The sequence below is a fragment of the Aythya marila genome (assembly GCF_965140915.1).
Source record: "Aythya marila genome assembly, chromosome: 6".
Lineage (NCBI taxonomy): Eukaryota > Metazoa > Chordata > Aves > Anseriformes > Anatidae > Aythya > Aythya marila.
Genome location: NC_139047.1, coordinates 15627671 through 15654216, shown reverse-complemented (window position 1 = coordinate 15654216; position 26546 = coordinate 15627671). Strand labels below are relative to the sequence as shown.

The 26546-nt window shown below is 38.9% G+C and overlaps 2 protein-coding genes across 2 annotated transcripts in view; both read right to left on the bottom strand.

Annotated features, from left to right (window-relative positions):
• LOC309879566 (titin-like) overlaps window positions 1–26546 on the bottom strand; it is a 246514-nt gene that overhangs the window by 196343 nt on the left and 23625 nt on the right. Inside the window, exons 23-43 of the mRNA XM_082763383.1 lie at window positions 26174–26397; window positions 25904–26068; window positions 25632–25800; window positions 23606–25296; window positions 23219–23500; window positions 22647–22913; window positions 22242–22514; window positions 21886–22149; window positions 21527–21787; window positions 20697–20957; window positions 19960–20223; window positions 19607–19867; window positions 19186–19446; window positions 18478–18738; window positions 18250–18391; window positions 17990–18155; window positions 17544–17775; window positions 16675–16959; window positions 16441–16566; window positions 14255–14443; window positions 9878–9934 (exon numbers count right to left, since the gene is read on the bottom strand). Of these exons, the coding sequence (XP_082619509.1) occupies window positions 9878–9934; window positions 14255–14443; window positions 16441–16566; window positions 16675–16959; window positions 17544–17775; window positions 17990–18155; window positions 18250–18391; window positions 18478–18738; window positions 19186–19446; window positions 19607–19867; window positions 19960–20223; window positions 20697–20957; window positions 21527–21787; window positions 21886–22149; window positions 22242–22514; window positions 22647–22913; window positions 23219–23500; window positions 23606–25296; window positions 25632–25800; window positions 25904–26068; window positions 26174–26397 (6101 nt within the window). The remainder of the gene's footprint in view (window positions 1–9877; window positions 9935–14254; window positions 14444–16440; window positions 16567–16674; window positions 16960–17543; window positions 17776–17989; window positions 18156–18249; window positions 18392–18477; window positions 18739–19185; window positions 19447–19606; window positions 19868–19959; window positions 20224–20696; window positions 20958–21526; window positions 21788–21885; window positions 22150–22241; window positions 22515–22646; window positions 22914–23218; window positions 23501–23605; window positions 25297–25631; window positions 25801–25903; window positions 26069–26173; window positions 26398–26546) is intronic.
• Window positions 189–9045, bottom strand: LOC309879564 (uncharacterized protein). The gene is made up of 2 exons (XM_082763382.1): window positions 8919–9045; window positions 189–8774 (listed from the first exon to the last, which is right to left on the bottom strand). The coding sequence occupies exon 2, from the start codon at window positions 8692–8694 to the stop codon at window positions 2770–2772; it is 5925 nt and encodes a 1974-aa protein (XP_082619508.1). The 5' UTR covers window positions 8695–8774; window positions 8919–9045; the 3' UTR covers window positions 189–2769.

The window sequence follows — 26546 nt, the reverse complement described above, 5'->3', positions numbered from 1 at the left end:
TAAGAAGGTATAAAAATTGCAGAAGGGAACTTATGATAACAGACATGGGAAGACATTATATACAGGAGTGGAGTACAAATTAATGCACTTATTTGTGTTCATGTTTGTCATATTTATGACAAAAAATACAGATTATTTTATATTGTAGCTATGTCTGTGAAATGAATAAAGTACAAGAAGTGATGGACTTAAATATTTTACATATTTATTTCACAAATTAGCCATACATGCTAACATTTACACATTGGTGACAAACATAATAACATAATTCACCTTTTTTTTTTTTTTTTTTTTTTTTTAAGATACATGACTTGTAAAATTGAAGACATTAAACCTGAGAATAAAATTGTGATATTTTTAATTCCTTTGAAAGCAAAACATTTTGAAGGGAGATGATCAAACATGGCTTAACGCTATACCCGTTGCCCCAGAGGAAGTTTATTTAAACTAGAATTATTCCAGATTTATACTGTTGTATCTTAAGTCAGGCTTTCTATCTTTACAAGCACAACATAGTGCTCCTGGCTAATGTATGAAACTTAAAATCAGACTTTTAAGCTTACAGAAAAACACAAACACTGCTGCACAGATATAGATAAATATGCCTGGCCATATATTTCAGATGTGATTATGAACTTGGACCTGTTTGGATACAAGGCTTTGAAGTAGACATATTTCTACTAAAAAAAAAATCAGTTAATTTATGTGCAAATTAAACACACATCATAACTGCTTAGGGCCTAACCAAAGGCTTTCTGGCCTCATTGACTTTGTACCTAAAAGACTCATGTCACAGCTAATGCATAGCATAGAACAATTCTTGTCAACTTCCCTAGGGACCTCTGCTGCCTAATGAATCAGTTAGTGTTACACATCTGCACAAGGAATGGATAAGGACAGATGAAGAAGCAATTAACTCCCATCACAATGTTGGGTCAGACACTCCCACTTCTCTTTCCTACCACTGTTACCTAAAAAAAATTAAATTTTTCTCCACTTATTAACAACATAAATATTCTTTATGGGGTCATGACTGGGAAGAAACCCAAGTGACATAATGGCATTAACCTAACCACTCCAGTCATTTTGCCCACATACTGGGTCACTAGAAGTTGCCTCTCCTACAAGTTGAGTTTATACTGGGCAGCAGAATTGGGGAAAGTGTATCTTTTGAACAAAAATGACTATTCAAAGTAAGTGATGAGATTATCTTAAAAGATTGAGTTTTTGAGGCATACTGACCTCATTGTGAGGATATGTCAAACTCAGAAACAAGAACATGCATGAACATAGCTGGCTGTACTGTAGTAATAGTTCCCTCACACTTAAAATCACCATTCTCCTTAAAGAAGTTTGCAAGGCAACAGATAGCAATTTGTAAATAATGTGGTGAACATCATAAACAAATAATTAAAGTAAAAGTAATTTTTGCTAAGGGTTGTTTAGGGTTTCACTTTGGAACATTTGCAACTGGAAAGCTGGCACATGCATTACAGTTATTTAACTTCTGATAAATATTAATAACTGATACTTTTAACCTGCTTAATCAAATTATCATTGTTTATGTAAGACAGATTAATTTAGTTTTGATTTAATTATGTCAGCTACAGCTGATTCCTCCTCCTAAATATTATTTTTAAATACAAAATTATATACTCACACTGAGAACATTAATGTAAAAATATTTTATGCTGAGAAAATGCCACAGGTAACAATTGAATGTATTCTATTTACTTCTGGTCATATTGAAACAGCACACGTAACTTTTACTACTAAAAAAAAAAAAAAAAAAGGAAATGGAAAAGAAAGAATTTGTAGAGATTTAGTTCTAATGTGAAACAAGAATACTGCATATTTTTTTATTATTTATTTATTTTTTACTACTATGTATTTCCTATGAATGACACTGGCATATGGGGCCAAAAAAATTATATTAATGAATTTACAGTTACATGATGGATTTATTAAGCTCCCTCTCCTTTCTCTTTAACTTTTAAAGATACAGTACAAAATAGATTTTTATGTTTATTACTTGGTAATAGAGTAAAAATCCTGTCCAGTCTCTACTAAAGCAAAACTTTTATTCTCTTCCCATTGTATCACTTTTCTTTGCAACAGAATAATTTCTTTGACTGAATTAAAAAAATAAATAAAAAATCAAAGGATTCCATGAGTCAACAGAGTGAGACAAATGGATATAAGAGTTTTGCAATGACAGAAACTGTAGACACAGGATTTGAACAGAGAGACTCACATTTTCTGGCACAACATTGTGAGAAGGGGAAATACCAGTTTAAGGAGTTATTTCATGGAATTATGTCCAAACTAAAAAGCAAGCCTAAGTCAGTATTCCATACTGTTAGATTACAAGAAAAAAGTAAATTCAGCATTTTTAGGTGATTTCTAGCCTACGTAAAATAATAATTGCATGGCTACAGACACACAGGGGTATGTACACTATACAAATGATTCCTATATATATGAATGTCAATTAAAATATCTTTACAAGAACGAGTAAGGAGCTTGGGAGGAATCTGAAATGCACCTCAGTACAGAAAGTGTGTGTAAAACTTATGCACACCATAAATCTCACTTAAATTCCCCAGTGAAAGTAAATTTAAGTGAGATAGAAACATGCCCATGTGGAGTGAATTTCACCCCTAAAGAGACGAAAATCAATGCCCCTAAAATGATTGTTGCATTTTTACCTGTAGCGAACAACAGTGTACAACATTTAGTGTTTCAGAATAGACTCTAAGTTACGGACATTTAGTATAGCGTTAACACTGCACAAGTCTCAGCAGTTCCTGCCCTGTTAATAGCTATACACTTGTACTTCCCACTGTCACTTTGCATCAAATTTTCAATAGTAAGGCTATGAGAACCCCCCTGCTCTTCCTGCACATAGTACCTGTCTCCTTCCAACAATATCTCATCCTTGTACCAATGAACACTTGGGTACGGGGAACCAGTCACAAGACACTGGAAACAAACTGAGGCACCTACAAATGTACTGTAGTCAGAAATGAGCCTCAGAAATTTGGGAGGGGTTTCTGTGGCCTGGAACTCAAAACTGCAGCTCTCTGAGTCCTCTGCTTTAAACTCAATCTGTTCTTCTTGGGATGTCTCTCCAAACGCATCAAAACTAGTATCGACACATTTCTGCCCCTCCACCTCTTGCTCCTGTTCAGTCACTGCAAGCAGCTGTATTGCTCTCTCAGAGTTCTCCATGTGTGGTTTAAATTCCAGCTCTACTTCTGACCAGTTGCCTGGGGACACAGTCTTACTCATAAGCAAGTCACACTTCTGGGGCCTCTCTGTTTCACTGCTCATGTCTGCCTCACTGCTTAACTTAGCACTTGCTCCCTGCTGAGCTCTGACTATGAGGGAGCCTTTACACATTGCTTCTCCCAGCCTATTGATCGCTTGGCAGTGATACGAGCCACCATCAGAAGAACCTACATTAAGGACCTTCAAACTGTGAAGTCCCTCTTTCTGACTTACAACATACTTCCCTGAGGCGGTTGTCACACAGGTGTCACCTTTAAACCACTGCACTACTGGGACAGGAGTACCTGTTACCACACACTCAAAGACTACCTCCGAACCTTCTGTAACTTCCACATCTGCAAAGGGCACGACAAAGCGGGGAGGCATTTCTGTCACTTGGAAATCAATTTTCACATCCTCACTCTCCTCTGAGGCCAAGCCTGAAACTTGCTCCAACAGGGCAAGTGGAAGAACATCCAGGGAAACCACCATGCTCTTCTTATCTGGGCTAAACTCAGGATTAGTTATGATTTTGACCTGCTTCTCAAACTCCTTCACCTCATTTTCATCCAGCTCCACCTCCAGAAGGATTTCCTGTGGTGAAGGTGACCGTGAGGATGTGTTTTGCTCCAGGTCAAAGTGTATAACATGCTGGTGGGTGACAGGGGGTGGCAGTGCTAGTGATCGCCCATCTTCAGACAAAACTTCCACCTGTGCAATGCTTTTAGCTTCCCCGACAATGTTCACCGCATGGCACAGATACTGTCCTTCATTGTCTTTCTGGATGTTCATGATCTCCAGCATGCACTTGTTCCCATCCTTCTCTATCCGCACTCTCTTATCCATCTCCAGAAGAGATTTATTATGATACCACTTCACTCCTGGCTCAGGCACACCCACCACCTCAGCCACAAAACTAAGCGTGCTGCCCTTGTACAGCCTCCTCCTGCTCAATGCCTTGAGGAATGCAGGTGGCATCTCATTGCCTGATGGCTCTATGGCTTCACGGGGGGTCCTAAACACCTCAGCCCATGAGTGGTCTGGAGTCTGACAGCTTTCCTCACAGGGAGTAAACATTGCCAGGGCATCCATATACTCTCCAGTGGGTGTCCGGTAACGCTCTGGTGGTGTTCTGTTCCCTAATGCAGAGCTGGGTCCCTCGAAGGGTGTGAAGTAGCGCTCAGAGGGTGTGTTGCACTTCGAACCCTCAGAGGGTGTGGAGTAGCGCTCAGGTGGTGTGCTGTACTCTGATCCCTCAGATGGTGTGGAGTAGTGCTCAGGTGGCATGCTGTACTCTGATCCCTCAGATGGTGTAGAGTACTGCTCAGGTGGTGTGCCATACTCTGAGCCCTCAGATGGAGTGGAGTAGCGCTCAGGTGTGCTGAGTGGTGTGTGGTAGGATGCTGATGAAGCAGTTTCGAAGATCTCCACTGAGGAGGGAGGTGTGTAGAAGTGGTCTGAATCAGGTGACTCCTCTCCGTTCCCACTCTCTAGCTCTATGGACATTTCTGACTCAGGAGAGAAGGGCCGGGCCTGCTCCTGCTGGTTGTTGTAATAGTCATAAACCATGCTGAAGGTAACCTCCTCTACTTCCAGGGAAGTGATGGTTTCTCGCTGTTTCTTTTGAGCTGTGCCTTTGACATCTGGCACTTCCTGCATCCCCGCTGACCTTAAATACTTGGCCAGGGAGAAGTCAGGCTGCAACTCTATGGCTTGAACAGCACTGGGCTCTGGACCTGCAGAAACATCTTCCCATAGTCCTTCATTATCCAAGCTGTTCTCAGAGGTTTTCTCAGTTGGAGTCCTCTTCTTGCCCCCACACTCCTTACTTTGCTCCTTCTGTGCCACAGAATCATCCATTATTGAACCAAGTTGGAGTTGCCCAAAGTAGAAACCCTTAGTTGTGTTTGGTTCTAGATGGATGTCTCTGACTGTTTCCTCAGGGTAACTTGTGCTTTCTATTTCACAAGTGGAACTGCTCGCTACTTTCTCAAAGATCTTATCTACCCCAGAGCCATCTTCCTCATCTGTTTTATGCCCAGGTTGGGGTTTCCTCTCAAGTGCAGCTTTTTTCAAGTCACTGATGAAGCTGTCAGTCTGAGTGTCTGTTGACCCCAGCCTCTCCCCAGTCCCTCTCACATGTGTTTTCTGTACTGTCCTTTGGAACTCTGTTGTGGGCTGCACCAGAAAACTATGATTTTGTCCCTCAAGTGAATCCTCCCCACAGACATTTGCCTCTGACTCATTAATTTCTTCAGCAGAAGTCCTCTCTTCAGCAGACAGTGCAATGCTGCCAAGGTTCCCACTGGGGATTCGCAAATGAGGCTGCCTAATTTCTGTTGGCTGCTCTTCTTCCTGGGCACTGACCTCCTCCTGCTGCATCCTATAGCTCTGACACAGCTCCTCACTTAGAGAAATCTCTTCCACAAGCACTTCGTGTTTGTGCACAGGAGAGATGGGCCCAGTTTCTCCCAGCTGCACACTCTCCAAACCTGCAGGGGGTTGTGCCTGTTTTGTGTCCACAGATTCTTTATCTGGGAAAGGCTCCACAAACTTCTTCAAATCAAATATGGTACTGGTATCATTGGTCTCAGATGACAGTAATTGCTCTTTGAAATGAGTTTCTGGGTGAACTTCAGCTTCCTCAGTAAAATCCTGACCAGTGTTTTCTATGCCAGGAGGAGTAAGAATTAGATCCAAAGAGTAGTTGCCTTTGTCAGGCTCTGTTTCCTGCAGCACTTGTCTATCATTGTATATTTCCCAGTGTGCAGCATCCCCAACACCAATCATTTCTTCTTTATGAAGACGGTCATCAACCTCAATGTTCTGTTCAATATCTACTGATCTCTCTTGCTGCTTAGCCTTTTCTTCCTGCTGCTCTTCTGCACAGAAGTTATAAAAGCCTAATGGCTCTTTTGTGGGTGTGCTTGAAATATTGTCCTGTAGGTGGGGCACACTTGGCTCATCTACAGGAGATCCATCAGAAGGCATTGCCTCCCAGGCAGGTGCATCGCTCTCCTCCAAGTAGCTGTCACTCTCCTCTTGCACCAGTGGTGATACAGGAATGAAAAACTGTGGATCCTCACACTCACTTGTCAGAGCAGTCTGCTCAGAGGCAGGCATTTGCCCTTTCACTTCTATAAATGGTGACTTCAAGAATTCCCAGGACAGACTGTCTGTATGTTGTGCCAGCTTGTCTCCTTCAACCTCCAGCTCCTCTGAAAAGTGACCTGAGTCCTTGGCCACAAGTTCATGCTCTTCCCTGGACATACTTGGGTGCAGGACAGTGGCATCAATTCCAAAGCCATGTTCCTCAGAGACTGCTTTTCCCCTATGCTGCCTCATCTTAGACATATCATCTGTATCCCTCACACACTCTTCTGTATAACCCATTTCCTGCCTCGAACAAACCTCCATGATATCCAGCACCACTGTTTCCTCCATCTTACTTTCCCTGAAATTCTTTTCCACCTGTTCACAAGAAGATGGAGACCACTGCAAGGGCCAGAGCAGATGGGATTCTTCCTCCTTGGAGCACGTGATTTGTTCCTCTTCCTCCTTCCCAAGTTTGTTGAGGCCTTGGAGTTGCAGGGTATGGTTCATGCCAGGCAGTTCCTCAGTACCTCCATTCTTGCTATACAACTTGTGTGCACTAGGCTGCACTGTCAGCTCAGAGACAGTCTGGGCTGTTCCAGCCACATTCTTGGCTACACAACAATACAGCCCAGCATCTGAGACAGAGACCCCTCGGATGTGTAAGCGATGAGTGCCGTTGTCACCCTCCTCAAACATAAGCCTCTCACTTGCAGAGAGATGCTGGCTGTTCTGGGACCAGGTCACAACAGGTGGAGGCTGCCCAGACACAGTACACTCCAGCACAACTGCCTCCCCTTCGTAGCAATGGATGTGTGCTGGGGCTTCTGCCACCATTTGGGGTGGCTCATTTCCCACATCAAATGAAAACTTGAACTTGTGCTTTATGGCAGGTGCAGCCTGATCTGGAGAGGGCTGTGTGGTCTCCCTCGTGTCTGTGTCTTGCTCTGGTGTTGGAGTGGGGGCAGTGATTTTGATTTCCACGGGCAGTGACAGTAGGTCTGAGTCTGGAATGGTATCTGGCAATCCCTGCTCCACTGCAAAAGCCAGGCTGACTTCCTCCTCTTCTTGTTCTTCCTCCTCCTCATTCTCTTTCTCCCCTTCTTTCTCCTTCTCCTCCTCTTCTTCTTTTTCCTCCTCCTCTTCTTCTTTTTCTTTTTCCTCCTCCTCTTTCTTCTCTTCCTCTTTCTCTTTCTCTTTCTCCCTCTCCTTAATGGCCTCATAGGCTGGCATCTGCTGCCTCACATGAAGTGCAGCTGAGGTGCTGACTGTGCCCAGTGGGTTGAAGATCACGCAGGTGACTGTGCCACCATGCTGTGGGAGCAGAGATGGGAAGGTCAGTGTAGAACGGCATCCTGTGGTGTGAACTGCAGTACCCCGGATGCGCCCCACAGGCTCAGCATTGTTGTACCAAGTGACTGTTGGCTGTGGGCGGCCATGGAAGAGGCAGGAGAAGGTAACACTGTGCCCCTCAACAGCCTCCTGGGGTTTGACCTCCTGGACGAAGAGAGGTGGGCAGGGCTCCAGGAGCCCACCTGGTGCCTGCCATTGCTTCCCTGCTGCCTTGGGCCTACCATACCCTTCCATCACCTGTACCTTGAAGGACTCAGAGCCATCCATCTTGCCGGGCGCCTCAGGTGGGCTGAGCTTCCCAGGAGGGCCCTCCTGGGGCACAGACACGAAGGATTCCTGCTTCTTTTTCAGTGCTGCCCTCTTTGCCTCCCGCAGCCGCTGCAGCTTCCAGCGGATTTCCTCATCCAACAGCTCATAAGCATTCACCACTGTGTCTCTCTGCTCCCCACCACATGCTGGCCTTAGACGATGAGATCCCACTAGTGGCAACCTCTGGAAACGGATGGTTCGTACCCTGCCCTGGGCTGGGGAGAGGTTCTGGAGCAGCTGCTCAGCCTCCTGCCCCTTGTCAAAGGGTGAACCAGTGCAACGAAGCACTACCCGCAGCCGGTCCTGCTGCCGCTGCTGTAGCAGGCACTCCCAGCTCTCCTGCATCAACTCCACTTTCCCCCTGCAACCCAAGCCCTGAAGCTCACCACTACGTGCCACTAGCAGTGAGGCAGTGGATTCAGCTGAGCCCTCACTGTTAATAGCAAATACCCTGTAGCTGCCAGCATCATGTTCTCGCACGTCCCGCACCTCCAGGCTGGCACTATGCATGTGCTCCTCACTCTCAGTGCGAATCACTTTGCGGCAGTCCTGGTGGACTGGCCGGTTGTTGTGAAACCATGCCATGTGGGGTGGCGGGCAGGCCACCAGCTTGCACTGGAAGACAGCAGGGTCCCCCTCCAAAACAGACCTACACTTGAGGCCCTGCATGAAGGTGGGTTTGCAGTTCTGGGGACAGTCCAACACTGCTGCTGCCTCAGTTCCCTCGAGGTTCAACTTGCTGTGCTGCCCTGCAAGAAAAGGAGATTGGATTATAGCATGCCCCACTCTGCCTGCTATCTGATTGAAAAAAATTAAATAGCAATATATTGAATTAAAAAATGGGCATGCAACATTTCATCACACACCCAGGAAAAAAAAAGTAATTCACTCACCATATTTGTTCGAATAAACGCAACGCCTTGCTCTGTTTAAAAGATTGACACGAAAATCGTTCGTTGTCTTTTCTTTCTTCAGACTGTGGAAATTTCTTCTTGAACAAGCAAAAATGAATTTCAAAATAACACGTTCTTCTGTGTGTATGTTTTTGCTGCCTGGAAAAGCTGTGTGTCTTTGGGTAGCAAAGAAGAAAATCTTACCTGACTTGCAGACAGTAGAATAAACGCCCTTTCTGACCCTTCTGTTTATAGATTAAATGTTCAAACAATTGAGAAAAAATATTTTGAAAGATATACAAAAAACATAAGTAATTAGCTAACATGAAATGAGAAGGCGTTTATTCGAACTAATACAGCCACTAACTTCACAGTGTTATGCACAGGGAAGAAAAAAAAAAAAGGCAAGCAACATGAACCACATATGCTATCTGCAAGCCAGGGTAAGAGATGTATAATGATGAATTAATGTACGTAGATGAAGTGCAAGGAATCAATGGGAACGTATAGCTTTCACATATCCTAAACAACAAATGCTTTCTAGTAGAATTCATCCATCTGATAATGTCCATTGAACTGATTAAGATTAGGTTGATAACTTGCTTAAAAATAATATGATTAAAATTTATATAGCTTCCTTCTGAAGTAAACTATTCCATGCGTTCAAAAGGAAATTGAACAAATAAAAGCTCTGTGAATAGCTGCAAAGCATGAAGTAAAAGTTCAGAATATAGCTGCAAAATTATAAATTTGAAGTTTTAAGCAATTTAAAACTTAAATAACTTTATAATGCAGGTAATCTTTTGCATATCAAAACAAACATGCAACATGTTCCGATATGCTTTAAAATGTGTCTGTTTTTCCCCATCAGACACTACACAGAAGCAGATAAACACTTTTCACAGTGTTACTAAATACTGGTAACTACTTATTCAGTGTAACATTATTAGTGACTGTACCTTTCACTTCCATTTCAATCTCTTCCTCTAGCTTCTCATGAATAATTTTTTCAGGAGCTAGGAAAAAAATATATATATATTTTTTTTGAGCTAAAATTGCTGAATGTACCAGCCAACATTTTAGGAAGTAAAAACATTCACTCTCTCTTGCAAAGATACAGAAATTCACACATAAATACACATAAATGCATGCCAAACCACTCAAATATTTGATAAACTTTGAAAACAGAGTAATTGAATGCTTTCAAACTTGTTTGCAATGTATACTTTTCTACAAGATTTGCTTGTTTTTTGGAAGGGTGGGAGAAGGTTTCTAATATAACATGCCTTTATCATGCCTTCAATTCCTGAAGAAAACATTCAGCAACCCACAGGCTTATGAGATGTTTCTCGTTCTTTATCATCTCCCAGGGAATGAATGTACTGTAATGCAATGATGTTATGAAAGAGGAATCGATACTTGGAAGGAGCATGCAGTTGCCAACCTGTCACTCTCAGATGGGTGCTGCACTCGGCTTGTCCTGCAGGATTAACTATTCTGCACTTGTATATACCCTTGTGGTTCTGACCAACTTTCAACAATCTTAAACTGCACAGTGGCCCATCATGTTTTAAGGAACACAATGCAGACTCCTCAACTATTAGCTGATTGCACAGCCAGACCACACAAGGTGTAGGCACACCCTTCATTATACAAAAGAGTAAAACATCATCTCCTTCTTTTACAACGGTTTCTGAAGGAAGAGTTTCAAGAAACTTTGGTGCTCTAGCATCAGTTTCTGCAATGTCTTCACATGGCACAACATCAGGATAGTAGACTCTGCTTCTTTGCTTCTCAGCTTCATGTAGTCTTTGGGAGGTAGATACAAATAAGCTTGAGGTTTTCTTGGATGATTCTTGCTTAACTTCAGATGCTTTAAACTGACAATCTTTGGCTGCTTTAAAGCTTTTAGTATCTGATTCAAGGGTAATTTTTGTTACTGCTTTGGCTTGTGCTTCTTTAGCTAGGTAAGAATAAAGTTAGGAAAAGGATTAGGTCAGATGTTTTGCAGGAATAAAAAGCATCCTTATATTTAGGTGGGGAAGAAAAACAAGCCAAGAAAACAAGCCACTAAGAAATTAGTACTGAAAAGAATGTCTAACATATTAGTGTCACAAGGCTATTAAATATGACTGATTACACATTTAAGAGCTCTTTTCCTGCTAAGCTGAGGTCCCAGTTGAGTCTATGTGACTTTCATGGGACCAAGATTGGGTCCATAAGGCCTAATACACACCTATCTTCACTTTTTTAGAGCTTCAATGTAGCAGCAGATGTAGCTGCAGAAAAGTAGCAGCAGAAAATTATGTAAACTACTACACACAGTTCAGCAATGATTAAAGAAATGTCAGTATGTAAGAGCCAAATCAATGTTACTGCATCAATAATTTCCTCATTATTTTTCTGCTCTTGATTCCTTCAAGCTCAGAAATACTATAACCTGTCTATTGTAGTGATAATACATTTTTGAGTTTTCACTAATAACTCAACTAACACTTTAATATGCTGATGTCAGGAAGAAGTGAAAGGAGCCTTGGCAAAAATAAATACTTAGATCAGGGCAAGTGAAAGGAAAAAGACAATCCATTAGTGCAGTCATAGAGAACCTGCACCCATTAATCCTTTCAAGCAAATTACAATCCTGATTAATGTGAAACAAGTTGGACCCCTACAATCTGAAATGATGGTCAGTAGTTTAATATTGCTTACCTGACATCCCTATCTCCCTTAAACTCCATCTTCAGGAATTCTCAAAATACAGAATTTCCTACCAGCCTGTTCTACCTTACATCTCATTGCACATCATGAAGGATATGAGGAATGAAAAGCCACAGACTTCTGTTACATACTGGGAAGAAGTGTGAAGTTACAACACTTATGAATAGAGCCATAAATGTATGTGCGTGTGGGAACCCAAAGAATTATTACTAGAGCTTTCTCAATTAAATGCTGATAATTAAAGAAATATTAGTGACCTATAGGCTGTGACAATGAAGTTGCAAAAGGTAAGTCATAATTTTTAAAGTCAGATAACCACCTTTGACTGTTAGTATTGCAGTAGTTGTTGTCCCTCCGTGATTATTATATACAGTACAACTGTACAGTCCTTGATCTGTCAGCTGGGCATTTAAGATCGTGAGCAGTAGGACACTTCCATTTTGTGATATCTTCAGTTTTTCAGACACTTCTATCCTTTCACCTTCATGAGCCCAAAGAAACTCGGAGAAGAATTCATTTTCTAAGGCACATATGAACTGAGCAATGTCACCAGATTTCACGGTTAAGTCTTTGAGTTGCAGAAGAATCTTTGGAGGAACATCTTTCAATTCCTGAGCAGTGGCCATAGAGATTCTGGTGTCCTGAGATGTTTGGGAAAGGATTGTTTTGTGCATAGCTTCTGTTTCTTCAAGTGATGTAGATTTCATGGTCAAACTTTCAGATATGCTTTCATAAACCTGTACACTCAATTCCTGTGATGGTTGTTGCACTGATTTAAATTCTTTTTGAAAAGCTGTAACATTCTTCTTTGTGAAAGGAGCAACATGATGTTCTGATATAGCCTGCGACCGCATAGACTCTTTTACATCTTTCCCAGAACTTTTCCTATCTAGGGCTTGCACTGTGTAATCAAGTAACAAAAAATAACAATATTAGTATCTAAAGAACTTCTGGGCCATGATGTGAACAAAATCATACAGCATGGAGGATGAAAATGAATGATCTTCACTTGAAAACAGCATGCCAGATGTACTATGCTCTTGACAGAAAGAATATCTATTCACAGATGTGAATGACAAATGATGCCTAGTCTAGTCATGCAGTTGATACACAGTTGATGCTTGTTTCTTCTTTCACTTGTGAATTTCAGTATTAGATAACTTAGTATGGAACTTTTAAAGGAGGTATTTTCTTTTTCTTTCTTTCTTTTTTTTTTTTTCTTTTCTACAGGATAATGCAAAATACCTCAGTCAATGCTATAGCCATTACGTAATTCCATTTAAAAAAAATCTGAACCCTTTCAGCAAAATGATTCTATTTCTTGATCTACATCAAGATAGAAATTTGAAAATCTTCAAATATGTTATAGTTTAAACAGAAGAAATAAGAGTGTGTGGGTTACAGGTAGTAGGTACTAATAACATTAGCTGCTAAAGAAAAGTTGTGAAATGAAGAAAGAACATTAGTAACAGTGTAGAAGTGTGGTATACAACAAACTGATTCTCTCTGAAATAAAAATGGGGCTTTACCTTCTTCAGTCACTGTAAGTGTAGCTGTACAAGTTGTTTCTCCAGCACTATTTCTTGCCTTGCAAGAGTATTGGCCAGAATGCTCTAAGAAAGCATCTACTATTATGAGCATAGCTGCACCTGTAGACTCATCAAAGTGGAAAACTAAGTCTTTTGTTGGTAACATGAGATGTTGATTATGAAACCACTGGATTTCTGGTTTGGGCATGCCAGAGACTCTAGCTTGAAATCTGACTGTTTCCCCACTGCATACCCTGCAGCTTGAAATAGGCTGGATAAAGGTGGGCCTTTGGCCAATAGATTCCTCCTTAAGTGAAATAGATGAAGAAACATGCCAATGGGACTTTGTTGTAAGTTCTTCAACCCTTTTAAATCCTGAAAAGAAGCATGCCAACTTTTAATTTCTTACTCTATGCTATGTTTTCTCTTTCATTCAAGATTTTTTGTTTTCTAACTTGCAACTTAACAACATCAATTATTCTAATGCATCATTTAAAAAATCTGTTAAAAACAAAACAAAACAAAAACAAAAACATAGAAAATGCTTATGGTTAAGTAATATCAAGGACGATATAAAATTTAAATATCAGATTCTCCCAACAATATTTCTGCTCTAAAACTTTGATGAATGTTTTATCAATTTTTATTTCTAGATGATTTTAAGGTCCCTTCCAACCCAAACCATTCTATGTATCAATGTGAACTACATCTTTTCAGCTTCCCAAGGCTGGTACACATCCTTTTCAAAATTTTTGAAGTAATGTATTTTACACAATATCTCTTCTTAGGTCCTCCTCACAATCAAAAGCAAGAATGTGTAAACAAAGCACTTCCATTAGAGAGAAGATTACTACCATGTTTGGTGCATGCCAGATTACAATACTGGAGAGAAAGAAAAGGTCATGTGAATGGAACATTGCAAAATTGTGAAATACTTTTTCCTTTGCATAATGCATATATTGTGGACACTGTAAATGGTAGCAATTAGTTGAGTTAAAAGACAACAGACTGACTCAAATATCATCAGCGTATATTAAGATTAGTATTGGAACATGACCTAAACAAGACGTCTTTAATTGTACACTGTACCTTCTAACTTCAATGTGGCAGTGCTTGTCACTTGGCCTACAGAATTACTAGCCACAAAAGTGTAGATTCCTTCATCCTCTGGATAAGCTTCAGCAATCTCCAGCTGGTAAGTGTCTTCAAACTGAGTCATCCTAAAGAAACGTGATGGCTTGATCTCTTTGTCTTTGCTATACCAAGAGACTTTCAGATCTGCTCAACCAACAGAAAGAAAAAAAAATCTGTAAGTTATGATGAGAGTCTTGTAAATAAATACTATTTTTATATTTCTATTTGTAAGAGAAGTCTCAATCTCAAGTATCGGTTTGAATATGCCTTGCATTACACTGATAACATACGATCACTGGAAAATGGCCTATGCGGTTTTTAAGTTTTGATTTCTACTCTGAAAATATTTGTATGGGAAAACTTATTCTAGTGTGGCTATAGTCCTGAATAAAAGTCATTTTTTCTCTTTCCTCTCTTAAAGTATACATTTAAAAATATTTTTCTACTGCTAAAATTAATGAAAGTCACATTTTTTAAAAGGGATTATGCTACAATTGCCTGATTAAACAGGTTATAATTTTTTTTTTTTTTTTTTTTTTTTTACTAAGAAGAATAATATATTGCCTTTTTTATTGCAAATATTGTAAGTTTTACATATCATATCTCTCCAGAAATATCCTGTCTTTGATTCTTTGTAACAGTCCTAAATAAGAAGTGTTACTTCTATAGATTTCATAGACTTGGAAAAGAAAAGGAATGAAACAGACTTTGAAGTTTGCTTCTTTACCTGGCACTATATTACATTATGAATCTTTTTTTTTTTTCTTTTTTTTCTTTTTTTTTTTCGCACACAAATAGTGTGATTACTGTCATTAGAAGAAAAAGGCAGTGTTTTCAACAGCCAGCTGCAACATGCACCATTAAACAATGTTTCTTAATAGTGTATTACTTAATTACGTTTTTCATAACACAAGTGAGCAGTATGCAAATCCATTTGGGTATTCAATAAAGGGGAGTTAGATGAAAGGTTCCTTATGCTCTGTGCTACAACTTTCACATAAATATAGTTCTTTCAAAAAAAGTTAAACCAGCATGCTTAGCACAGAGGGCAGATCAGTCTCTTGAATATGTATTTTCTGAGTTTATCATCACTTTTGTGGCAGAAACAGATTTTTCCAGCCTTTTTAAAAGGAGAAACAAATCAAAACTAAATTTTGACTTTAAGTGATGGAAATGCAACTTTTATATATTTGCCTGTATATATATATATATGTGTATATATATATATATGTATATATACTTACACATGTGCTAACAATTTATTGTGGATTTTTATGCAGATATCACTCAAGATTATTTCTTAAGTTGGAATTTTATTTATCTTTAAAATAATAAAATCATTGCAAATTCTTTGGGATTGGAACTAGATCTTATTCTACACTTTGCCATGTGAAAATTTTATTACTAATCATACTCAAGACCATTTGTTGAAGTGAAGGAATGTAGTTTGATTTGTTTTTTAATTATCTTGGAATTATTTAAATTTTAAGATGATATCCTATTTACTTAAAAGTAGAAAACTTATTTAAGGAAAATTCTACACTTAAGAAGACAATGAATAAAGATTTAGAAATCATTTTAAAGCTAGCAAAATAATGCAGTGGCAGTTTAGAGTTTGTAAAAGTACTCAGCAATAATAGGATGATCAAAGTACAATTTTGGTCTGTTTCTTTAGATAATTGATGTGATGCTGTGTGACATCAGAAACTTTGCCATGTTCATGTAACAGGATAATGGCTTTCTCTCTTGATATTCTGTTTAAGAAGTCTGCATGTTATTGCAGTGACAAAGTTTTGCAACTTCAGGTAGCAAACCCCGAAGCAAACAACTTCAGGTAGCAAACAACTTGAAACACCAAAGTTTCCAAGACACATTTATTTTTTTAATCAGATGTGCTAGATATTATTTTTAGAAATACTTATTTTTTAAGACAGAATATAATTTCCATGCTTGCTACCACCTATGATGTATAACTTGCTTAACAGCTAGTCGTCAATGAGTAAGAATTTGCAGTGTGTATTTATCAGACAACTGTACCTCTAGGGAAAGACTGATTTCAGCACATATAGCACAGCATTTCTTCTGAGTTGAAGACAAAAAATTCTGAGATGAAAAGTTGTACAGTACTTCATTAAACCCACCTGTCCCTGTAACTCTGCACTGAAAACGAGCAGATTGTCCCTCAGATGTAACAGCATCACGAAGTGGTATTATGACAGCAGGTGGATACACTGGCACCTCTAGCTCAGGAGAAACAACTTCTGGGACTAAAGGATAAGAAAAAAGAAGCCATTTTTCAAGATGAAGATCAGATACAACTAATTACTGACAATGTCATTTCATAGACATGCTCATTGTGAGCATAGGAAACTCACTTTCCACTGAAAGCGAAGCTGAAGTTGTAGCAACTCCATAGTCATTTTTTGCTTCACAGGTGTACACTGCTGAATCTTCAGGGAAAGTCTCGATCAGCAATAGAGTATATTCTTGCGCATCATGAAGAAATTTGCATTTGAAACCTGGAGAAAGCTGTTGATCATCTTTGTACCAGGAAATTTTTGGCTGGGGTTTGCCTGATATCATAGCACTGAAGCGAGCAGGTTTACCAGACTCCACAGTGGTTGGCTCTAGCTCCTGAATAATCCGGGGTGGCTCTGGAGCTGCAAATTGGGAGGCAAGGGGAAGGGGAGGAGAGAGAGGGAGAAAAAGACAGAAAAATCTTATTAATTATATTTACTGGGGCTTCAAAAATATTAGCAAGGAAATCTCCAATTTTAATCTTATTGTTCCCAATCTTGCTTGCTCATGAAAATCTGCCCTTGGTAGAAGCAAGAATGATATAGAAGCAGCTGTCTTAACAGAACTAGCTGCATTAAAATAAGTGGCTTTTTTTTTTTTTTTTTTTTTTTTTTGGCAAAATGCTTCCAATGATTGCTTGGTTGGTCCCTCTGTCAAGGTGTATTTGTCCATATGAGCAAATTAGTTTTATTTGGACTTCAGACTTTCCTGGTCTAAACAAATACAGAGGGAAAAAGAACTGTCACCGCATTTCAGCAGCTAAACAGCTATTTCAGTAGAGCAAAAAACATCCAGGCACATGAGGATTTTGGCAGCGTTCTGTAGACAAGATTCCCTTTAGATTTATTTTTTATTTCCAAGGTTAGAACTTGAGAAAAGCTATATAAATATCAGAAAAATAAAGGGTAATAAATGCAGTCAAAATATTGGTTTTGGATATACGTACCATTCACATAGAGAATAACAGAACTCCTATTACGTCCTGCAACAAAAGTATATTCTCCAGCATCAGAGTAAGTGGTTTCAAAGATGCTCATTCGATGAACTCTCCGTTCCACCACGTAACTGTATCTTTCCTCATACTGGAAATTGATCTCAATACCATCCTTGTACCACTGTGGTTCAATGTCATCTTCATTAACTTCAAATTCTATTTCAGCTCTTTGTCTCTCAATGACCTAAGAACAAGTATTAGAAATATTACAAATAACATTTGTACTTACAAATGCTCTCACACTTCACTAAACCTTCCTAGAGGAATGCTCTGACCTTACATTTACAGTTTGTCCTCCTAGGACTTTTACAGGTTAGATATTGTTGCTCTTCCTTTGCATGATTATTTGAGTAGAATGATAAAGTTATGAAATATTTATTCTCCTGTGTGTGCTGTACCTGAATGTCTTTACGGATGCTTCTGATACGAATGTCACGACCTTCCACTAGCAAATTGGCACTGGATGTGTTTCCACCTGCTACTACAGTGTATTGACCAGCATCAGACATTCTTGTGGAAGGAATGATGAGACGGTGGACATATCTCTCACGCTGAATTTTCATCCTAATGAAATCAGAAAAAAAAAAAAAGTGAACAAGTTATTTCCTGGGAGAAAATATATAACAAAAGGCAATATGGTGTAGAAGCAATCATTTACCTGTCACCAATCTGAAGTTCTTGTCCATCCTTCATCCACTGAACCTGGATGTCAGGTTCTGAAATCTCACATTCAAAAATAGCCCTCTTCTTCTCCACAACCTTAATGTCTTTAATATGCTTCCTAAATTCAATGTGACGAGCTGTGGAAAGGTGGAATAGAATGAGAGCCATACTTCTATTTAAGCCACTGTAAGTCACTAAATATACAAATCAAGAGAGCAAATACCTTCCACATATAAAGTGGCTGACGAAGCTGCTTTTCCAGCAACAAAAGTGTATTCTGCAGCATCACCGAAATGCACGTTCCTTATTGAGAGGGAGTGTGTGAGCTTCTTTGTTCGTATCTGGCATTTGTCAGTTGATTTTATTTCTACCCCATTCTTGAGCCATTTATATGAGATACCTTCATAGTTAACGGTAACTTCAAATGTTATTGTATCTTTCTCTTCAGCATTGATGTCCTTTAGCATGGAGGTAATTAGGATAGCTAAAAGAAAATAAATGAACCTGGTTTAGGGTTTGGGGTTTTGTTTTGTTTTGTTTTAAACACACTTTAACTTAGAGATGTTTAAAATTCTTTTAGACAGATCCTGATTTTTGGAAATATGAAAATGAAAACCTGTGTCTCTGTGTCCAGAATCAATACTACAGTTAAATTTCCTAAAACTTCTGTATGACATAGGAATCCCAAATCTGTCTCCTATAGTGACCTGGTGCTTAGGGATGTTGGTATAAACAGAAGGATCAAGGACCTGACTTTCAAGCGCACAGCTTCTATATCTCTTTTTAAAATGTGACTTATGTAGCACACAGTTATTTGAAAATATCTCCAGAAGACTGCTGTTTTTGTCTGAATTGTACCAAGTATCTGTATTAAAATAAATTCTATTATTGCTAACTGTAAAATATTCTGGTTAACTTAATATTTACATACGTTTTACGGTCAGCGTTGCACTGACTTTGTCATTTCCACAGACAAATGTGTATTCTGCAGAATCTTCACTGCTTGTGTTCATGATGTTCAGCTGATGGAGTTTCCCCTGGACCACTATTTTGAACTTTTCGCTCATTTCAATCTCCACACCATTTTTCAACCAGACAGCAGGTACATTGAAATGAGAAACTTCACATTGAAAAGAGGCAGTTTTGGTCTCAGGGATTTCAATATTTTTCATAGTCTTTGTGATGTGTATAGCTGTGAGTTAAAAAAAAGAAAAAAAAATAAATTTAAGTGAGTATGTGTGCAAGACAGCAAAAAACAAGAGTAAAGACTATGAAGTGTGAGATCAAGTTGTTCTATATGAGTTGGCATAGCAACTCATATAATTACTTTCTCACAAACTTAAAATACTTACTTTCCACAAACAGTTTAGCTTTACACTCAAGTTGTCCGACAAGAGCTGTATATTCTCCAGCATCATCAGGAGATATGTTATGCAGCATCAGCTTGTGAACTTTCCTTTGAGAGATCATCTTGTATTTATCACTTTGTTTAAGCTCAACATTTTTGTGGAACCACCGAACTGGTACAGTATCATGGGATACACTTAGTTCAAAGGAGACAACAGCATTTTCCAAAGCAGTCACATCCTTTGGTTTTTTGATGATCTTGACAGCTTAAGGAAGAAAGTTAGCAAGATTCATCAATGTGCTTGAATTGTATTTCAAACCACACATTAAAGGAAATTTTCAAAATAGATTGACTTACTTTCCACGTGAAGTCTGGCATTTGCTCCTATTTTTCCAAGCTTAAAGCTATAAACAGACTCATCAGTGACAACACAGTGTTTGATTTTCAGTGTGTGAACAGTTCCTTTCACTGAAATTTCGTATTTGTCATTTGATTCAAGTTCAACACCGTTTTTAATCCACAGAGCTCCTTTCACATCAGGGTGAGTCAGTTCCACACTGAAAACTGCCTCTTGTGTTTCTGTCACAGTCAAGTTCTTTAGAGTTTTCTTTATCTTAACAGCTGGGAAGAAAATAAAATATTGATAAAAGAGACCAAAATTTAAAATTGTAGTAAATATAATAATAAAATGGAATTATGGCACTTCATTTTAAAATCTATTATGTATATATTAATTTATATAGTTTCCACCAAAGCAATGCGCTTGGAACACAAAAAAAGAACAGTTACTTGTACTATCCATGAGAAACTAATTTTATTTATCTGATATGTTTACTACACAACTAGCAATTATTTCTATCTGCCAGTACCACAAATAAAATGTTTTTATTAAAATATGCTAAATTCCAAATATGGACAATCTGAAATACAGAAAATTTCACTACCTCACAAAGCATGTCGTAATACAAAATTATTTTCAAAATATGAAATAAAATATGTTTGTATCTCAGGACCTGATCTAAGACACAGTGAGTGATGTTAGACTGTCTTAAAGGCATCAGATAGTTTTACAAATAAAACCACTAAATACTGACCTTCAACTTTGAGTTTAGCAGACGTCTTTGAACTTGCTATTTCATAGCTATATTCACCCATATCATCTAGTTTTGTGGCAGGGATATTAAGCCTCCTCTTTATACCATCAGATTCAGCACGGTACTGATCTGTCATAGGTAATGGTTTACCATTTTTTAGCCACTGGCCATCTGATTCAGGATTTGCTACCTCACATTCAAAAATAGCTCTCTGGGACTCAGCCACTGTCAAGTCAGTGAGAGGTTTTGAAATGGCACCACCTGTTGGAAAGCAAAAGCACGTTTGTTGCTGTTGCACATCTGTTCAACTTGCCCCTATAAGGAAATGCAACCACATGAAAAGCAGGTGCTGAATAAAATTCTCTGCCCTAGTTTTCAGCTTGCCCTTAGTCATTCTGAGTTCTGTGAAAAATCAAGAATAGAATCTGACCTGAACATCATAAAAAATGTTTCTTACTTCTATTCTAGTTATTCTAATTTATTATTTTTGCTATCAACACAGGCACAACAAACATTTAAGAAAAAAAAAAAAAAAAAAACACAACAACAAACTTCTTTCTTACATTAATTTTATCAAAAGCATACTATAGTGTTTGTTACTATGACTCTAGTTTAGCAAAATGTATAAGCACTTATTTAAAAGCTCTGTTGAATTCATATTTTATGGATTAGAAAAGATAAGGGGAAGATCAAGGAAAACATAGAATAAAAGATAAAATAAAGGCAAAGAAAGTATAGAAACAACACAATTGCTACATGTACAAACTACAGTACACTGAGCATTGTTTCTAAATCACAGTAAAATAATCTTGGACTTAAAGCCTACTAACCTGCTACTATCAGCTTTCCAGATGTTTTCTTCTCTCCAGCATAGAATACATATTCTCCTTCATCATCTTTCATCATTTTCACCACTGTCAGTTTGTATATTTTGCCATGTGCTTCAACTTTATATTTAGGACCTGCCTTAATCTCTTGCCCTTTGAAATGCCAAATTACATCAATCCCTGAGTGGGAAAGCTCAACCTCGAAAGATACGTTCTGTGTTTCAGTGCAGGTGATGTCACGAAGACCTCTGATAATCTGAATTTCTACAGAAAAGAGCACATTACAAATGTATTAGTTGCTTCCACTACTTTGTATTTAAAGAAATTATTTCAAAAATAACTGCACCATAAACAAAACCTACTTTCAACAGTGACATTGCAACTTGTTTCAACTTTGCCAACCATCAACTTGTAATGCCCTTCATCTGATGCATGGGTTCTGGTAACCACTAGCCTCTGTTTAGTGCCTTTACACACGGCTTGTACACGTTCATCAGGCTTTATCTGATGATCATTTAGGTACCATTTGGATGAAGATACATCAGGTGCTGAAACTTTGCATTCAAGGACAGCTTTTGTTCCTTCAACTACATGAACATCTTTGAGGGGCACTATTATTTCCACACCTGCCAAGTCACAAACATAAACATCATGAAAAAGCTATACTTTTAAAGAGTTATCATAAAGAACCCAAAAAATCAAGCACAAAATGACTTACTGTACACAGTGACCTGTCCAGTGGTGGATAGACCAAGACCAGGAACACTAAAAGAGTAAGTTCCACTATCTTCCTTTGTTGCATCTTCTATCAATAACATGTGTGACTGTTTATCCAACACAATATGAATGCGATCACTTGATTGAATTTCATGTCCATCTTTCATCCAGACACCTTCCGCATTTTCTAGAGAGACTTTTACTTCAAGTTGCACAATATCTCCCTCACATACTTTTTGATCAGTAAGTCCTTGAAGAATAATCATGGGACGAGCTATGGAATGAAATGATTAATTAATCCTCAAAACAGATAAGCAGAATATTGAATATTAAGAGAGTGTGAGATATAACAATACATAATATAAAATATATTAATATAGATGATATAAATATTAGAAATACTTACGCTTCATCTTTAGCTTGCAGTGAGTTCTTTTCCCATCAACGACAAAGCTATACTCTCCCTGATCGTCTTTATTAACATCTTTAATAGTGAGGATTTGACGACCACGGCGGGATGCAATCACATATTTATGATTAGAAGTGAGTTCAATATCACCATGATACCATTTTCCCTCAACATCTTCTGGGGAAACCTCACATTCAAGTTCACCTGAGAAGGATTCTGGGACTTCAACATCTTCAAGTTCTTTAATAAACTCAACCACAGCACCTACAGGTAAAAACAATTACATTCCTGAATGAGGTTGATTAGACACCCATGATGAAACCATTTCTTATGAAACTGAGCCTAAGGAAATATATACACAAAAATATATGCAAAATGTAACCACTTTACATAAATATGTAAACATGAACTTTCATACCGGATTTCTAAACTATGAAAGTAGCTTGAACACTTCTTCGTGCATCAGACAGTAGTCTAAATGGTTTTATTTCTTCCTGAAGCAAATTTTAAAATTAAAAAAAAAAAGTACTTTAAAAGTACTCCATGGTATGGAGCTGTGTGCTTCTTACCTTCAACATTAAGCTTAGCAGTAGTTTTTACGGATTCATCTTCTACCAGTGCACAGCTGTAGTCATCAGCATCAGACATTTCAATAGCTAGTACAGAAAGAAAGTGAGCCTTTCTGTCTGAGTGCATCCTATATTTGTCTCCAGAATGAATCTCAATTCCATCCTTAAACCATTTCACTTTGACAAAGGGTTCTGATGTCTCACATTCAAATGTTGCCATGGAGTCCCTCTCTTTAGCAACAATATCTTGTAACTTCTGGGTGAAGCTTATTAACTGTTTGGCTGCAAAACAATATGCAATGAATCAACAGTGCACTGGCCATATACACTTAAATATAATAGGCACTACGAGAGGCAGCAGAATAAAAGTAAGAGATTTAAAATTACCTTGTACTAACAGGAAAGCGTGGCTAGAAGTTTCACCAGCTATATTGACTGCTTTCACCATGATGCTGGCAGAATCATCAGAAGTCACATCTCTGATGACCAGTTCACAAACATTATCTTCAGGCCAGTACCAATACACACGATCAGTCCTTTCAATCTGCACACCATTTTTGAACCACTGGCACTCAGGGTCTGGTTTCCCCACCACTCTCACACGGAAGTGGGCATCTGACCCCTGGGCTACAGTCTGGCTTTGAATTCGTTCAAATATTTTGGGAGCCTCCATGCTTGGACTAAGCTCAACCTTCTCTGGTTTGAATGTTGGAATGGTGACTTTGCCTTCAGGAGGAAGTGCTTTCTTCTCTTCCTCCGGGATCTCTTTGGTCCAGTGAAGAAGTTCTTCTTTTGTCTTTTTTAACATTTCCTCATATGATTCATCTTTTTTGCGAGACTTAAGTTCCACAGCAGTAATGGCTTCGTAATAGCCCTCTTCTGTCCTTCTCTTGAATTTACTGCGCAGCTCCTCAGATTCCTCTGAAAGTTTCTCATGAGTGATTCTTTCAGCCCTTTTAAGCTTCACCACCTCTTTGGTTGTTGTCTCTGCAGGTTTGTCTACCTTCTGTACCTCAAATAGAAGTTTTCCAGGCTCTGTCACTACAGGTTCATGTTTGGGTTCAGGAGCCCGACGAAGAACTGATCTAAAGTCTTCCCTCTGCTGGATCTCAACTCTCACCTTATGCTCAATAAAGCCTTCTGGATTCTCTGCAGTGACTTTCACCTCTCCTGTGTCATATGATTTACAGTCTACAATATCCAGGTAGTAAATCCCATCATAACGGAGTCTAAACCTTTTGCTCTTACGAATGAGCTGTCCATTGAGGTACCAGTTGACCTTGGGTAGAGGATAACCAGTCACACGGCAGCGGAATCGAGCTGTTTCACCTTCCAGGACCCTTGCAGGCTCAGGAACCAAAACAAGTTCTGGTTTTTGTTTTTCCTTTTGATCCACTGCAACTGTAGGAAGAGCACCTTCATGTGCCATTCTTTCTAACTCTTCAATTCGCTGCAGTCCTCTTCTGCCTTCTGGCAATTGGGATTCTTCCACAAGGCTTTTCTCGTCCTTCACAATAAGGGTAGCAGATGTATGGTCTGTACCATATTTGTTAGTTGCCCTGCAAGTGATCACACCACTATCTCTAGAATAGGCTACTCCATAGTCCAGGCTACAGTACCCAAACTCATTGATCATGCGAAGCCTGTTAGCTGCTTCCAAGGGTTTGCCATCATGCAACCATTCCACCACCATGGTTGGATCACCAATTGGTGTAAGCCTGCACTCAAAGTGTGCTGGTCCAAATTGCTTGAGTCTTAATGATGTGAGCTTCTTCTTAAAAAAAGGTTTTTGTTGTTTTTCTTTGTCATAAAGATCTCCCTCCTCCCATTGCTCTTGACCATAACGCAAATGGAGAGGTTCTAACTCTGGTGCAGCAATTTCCTTAGCTTTGTAAGTCCCTTTTGGAATGATTAACCTCCTTTCTGGTTCTGGTTCGGCATGTTCAACTTCAACATTTACTTTGCACCGAGTAGTGTCCCGCCCAGCTTTATTGATAGCAGTAGCTGTATACCATGCAGCATCTTGCCTGGCAGTAGATTCAATTTTAAGGGCAGCGGCCCCTTTTGTTCCTTCAATCCTGAAATATAAAAACAATTTGTAAAAAAAAGTTTTAGCACTTCATTGTTATCCATTTTTGCACTTTCTTGTTACTCATTTTTGTACTCCTCCAAAATGAGATCAAAGCCTCCAAAGGAAATTCACTGGAGCAATTAGACATGCTGCTTACATTTATTCATGTTTATGAATGCAATGCCTACAAATCAAGCAGACAATGAAGCCTTTAACTCAATGTCAGTTTTGCCTGCAGAGTGCTGAGAAATCAGTGCTTTACAAGACTGTGATTATTAACTCCTTTACTATTACAAACAAAACCAACCAACCAACAAACAAATAAAAACCACAACTGCTTACTTTATTTTGGGATATTTATGAGGTACAATGATGTCACTGTTCTTCAGCCAAACAATGTCAGGATTAGGGTTACCAGTAGCTTTCACAGCCATCTCCAGTCTAGAGCCCTCTTTTACACTAACATTTTTCAGCCTTTCCACAAAGTGTGGTCTGACTAGATCTTCCTTAGCTGAAAGAGCAAGGGAAGGTTACCACAAGAGGAATTGATATAACTACATTTTTTAATAGAAAACATTGCCCAGCCACCTAAAAATAGCATGCACAATAGATACCTTCCACAGTCAACGTCATTGATACTGAAGCTTTGCCTGCCCTGTTCTGAGCAATTACAGCCCATTCACCAGAGTCTTCGGGCATAGCAGGAACAATGATCAATGACTGGGTGCCATCTTCTTTTATCACTATTTTGTGGGTGTAATCATTAACCACTTGTTGACCTGCAGAAATAAATGAACAAAAAAGAATGCACTCAGAATGTGTCCAAACAAGATGTAAAAGATTATTTTTTTAATTATTCTTTGAAGAAAATGAAACTGATGTACCATTATGGAACCAGTATGTCTCCGGCATAGGTCTGCCAACAACTTTTAAGTCAAATCTTGCTGTCTGCCCCTGTGAACATTTGAACGATGTAGGTTTCAGCACAAAAACTGGCTTATATAGTCTCTCTAATTGTCCTTCATCAGTTTCTTCTAATCTGCGGGCAGGAGAACGAGAAGGAGAGCTGCGGGCAGGAGAACGAGAAGGAGAGCGTGGAGAAATAGATCTGGAAGGATAAGAAAAGATATGGCAATGTCATGCAGCTGTGGGCTGACGTGGTAATCAAAGCTCAAATTTTGCCTTTAACAAGATATTTTTTAAAGAGTTTAAATTTATCTATGTGAGAAATTGTGTAGTCAGTTTTCTTTCTTTTTG

Excerpts from the sequence above, each read along its gene's own strand:
- LOC309879564 (XM_082763382.1), bottom strand. The coding sequence starts at position 8,694 with ATGCAGGGCCTCAAGTGTAGGTCTGTTTTGGAGGGGGACCCTGCTGTC.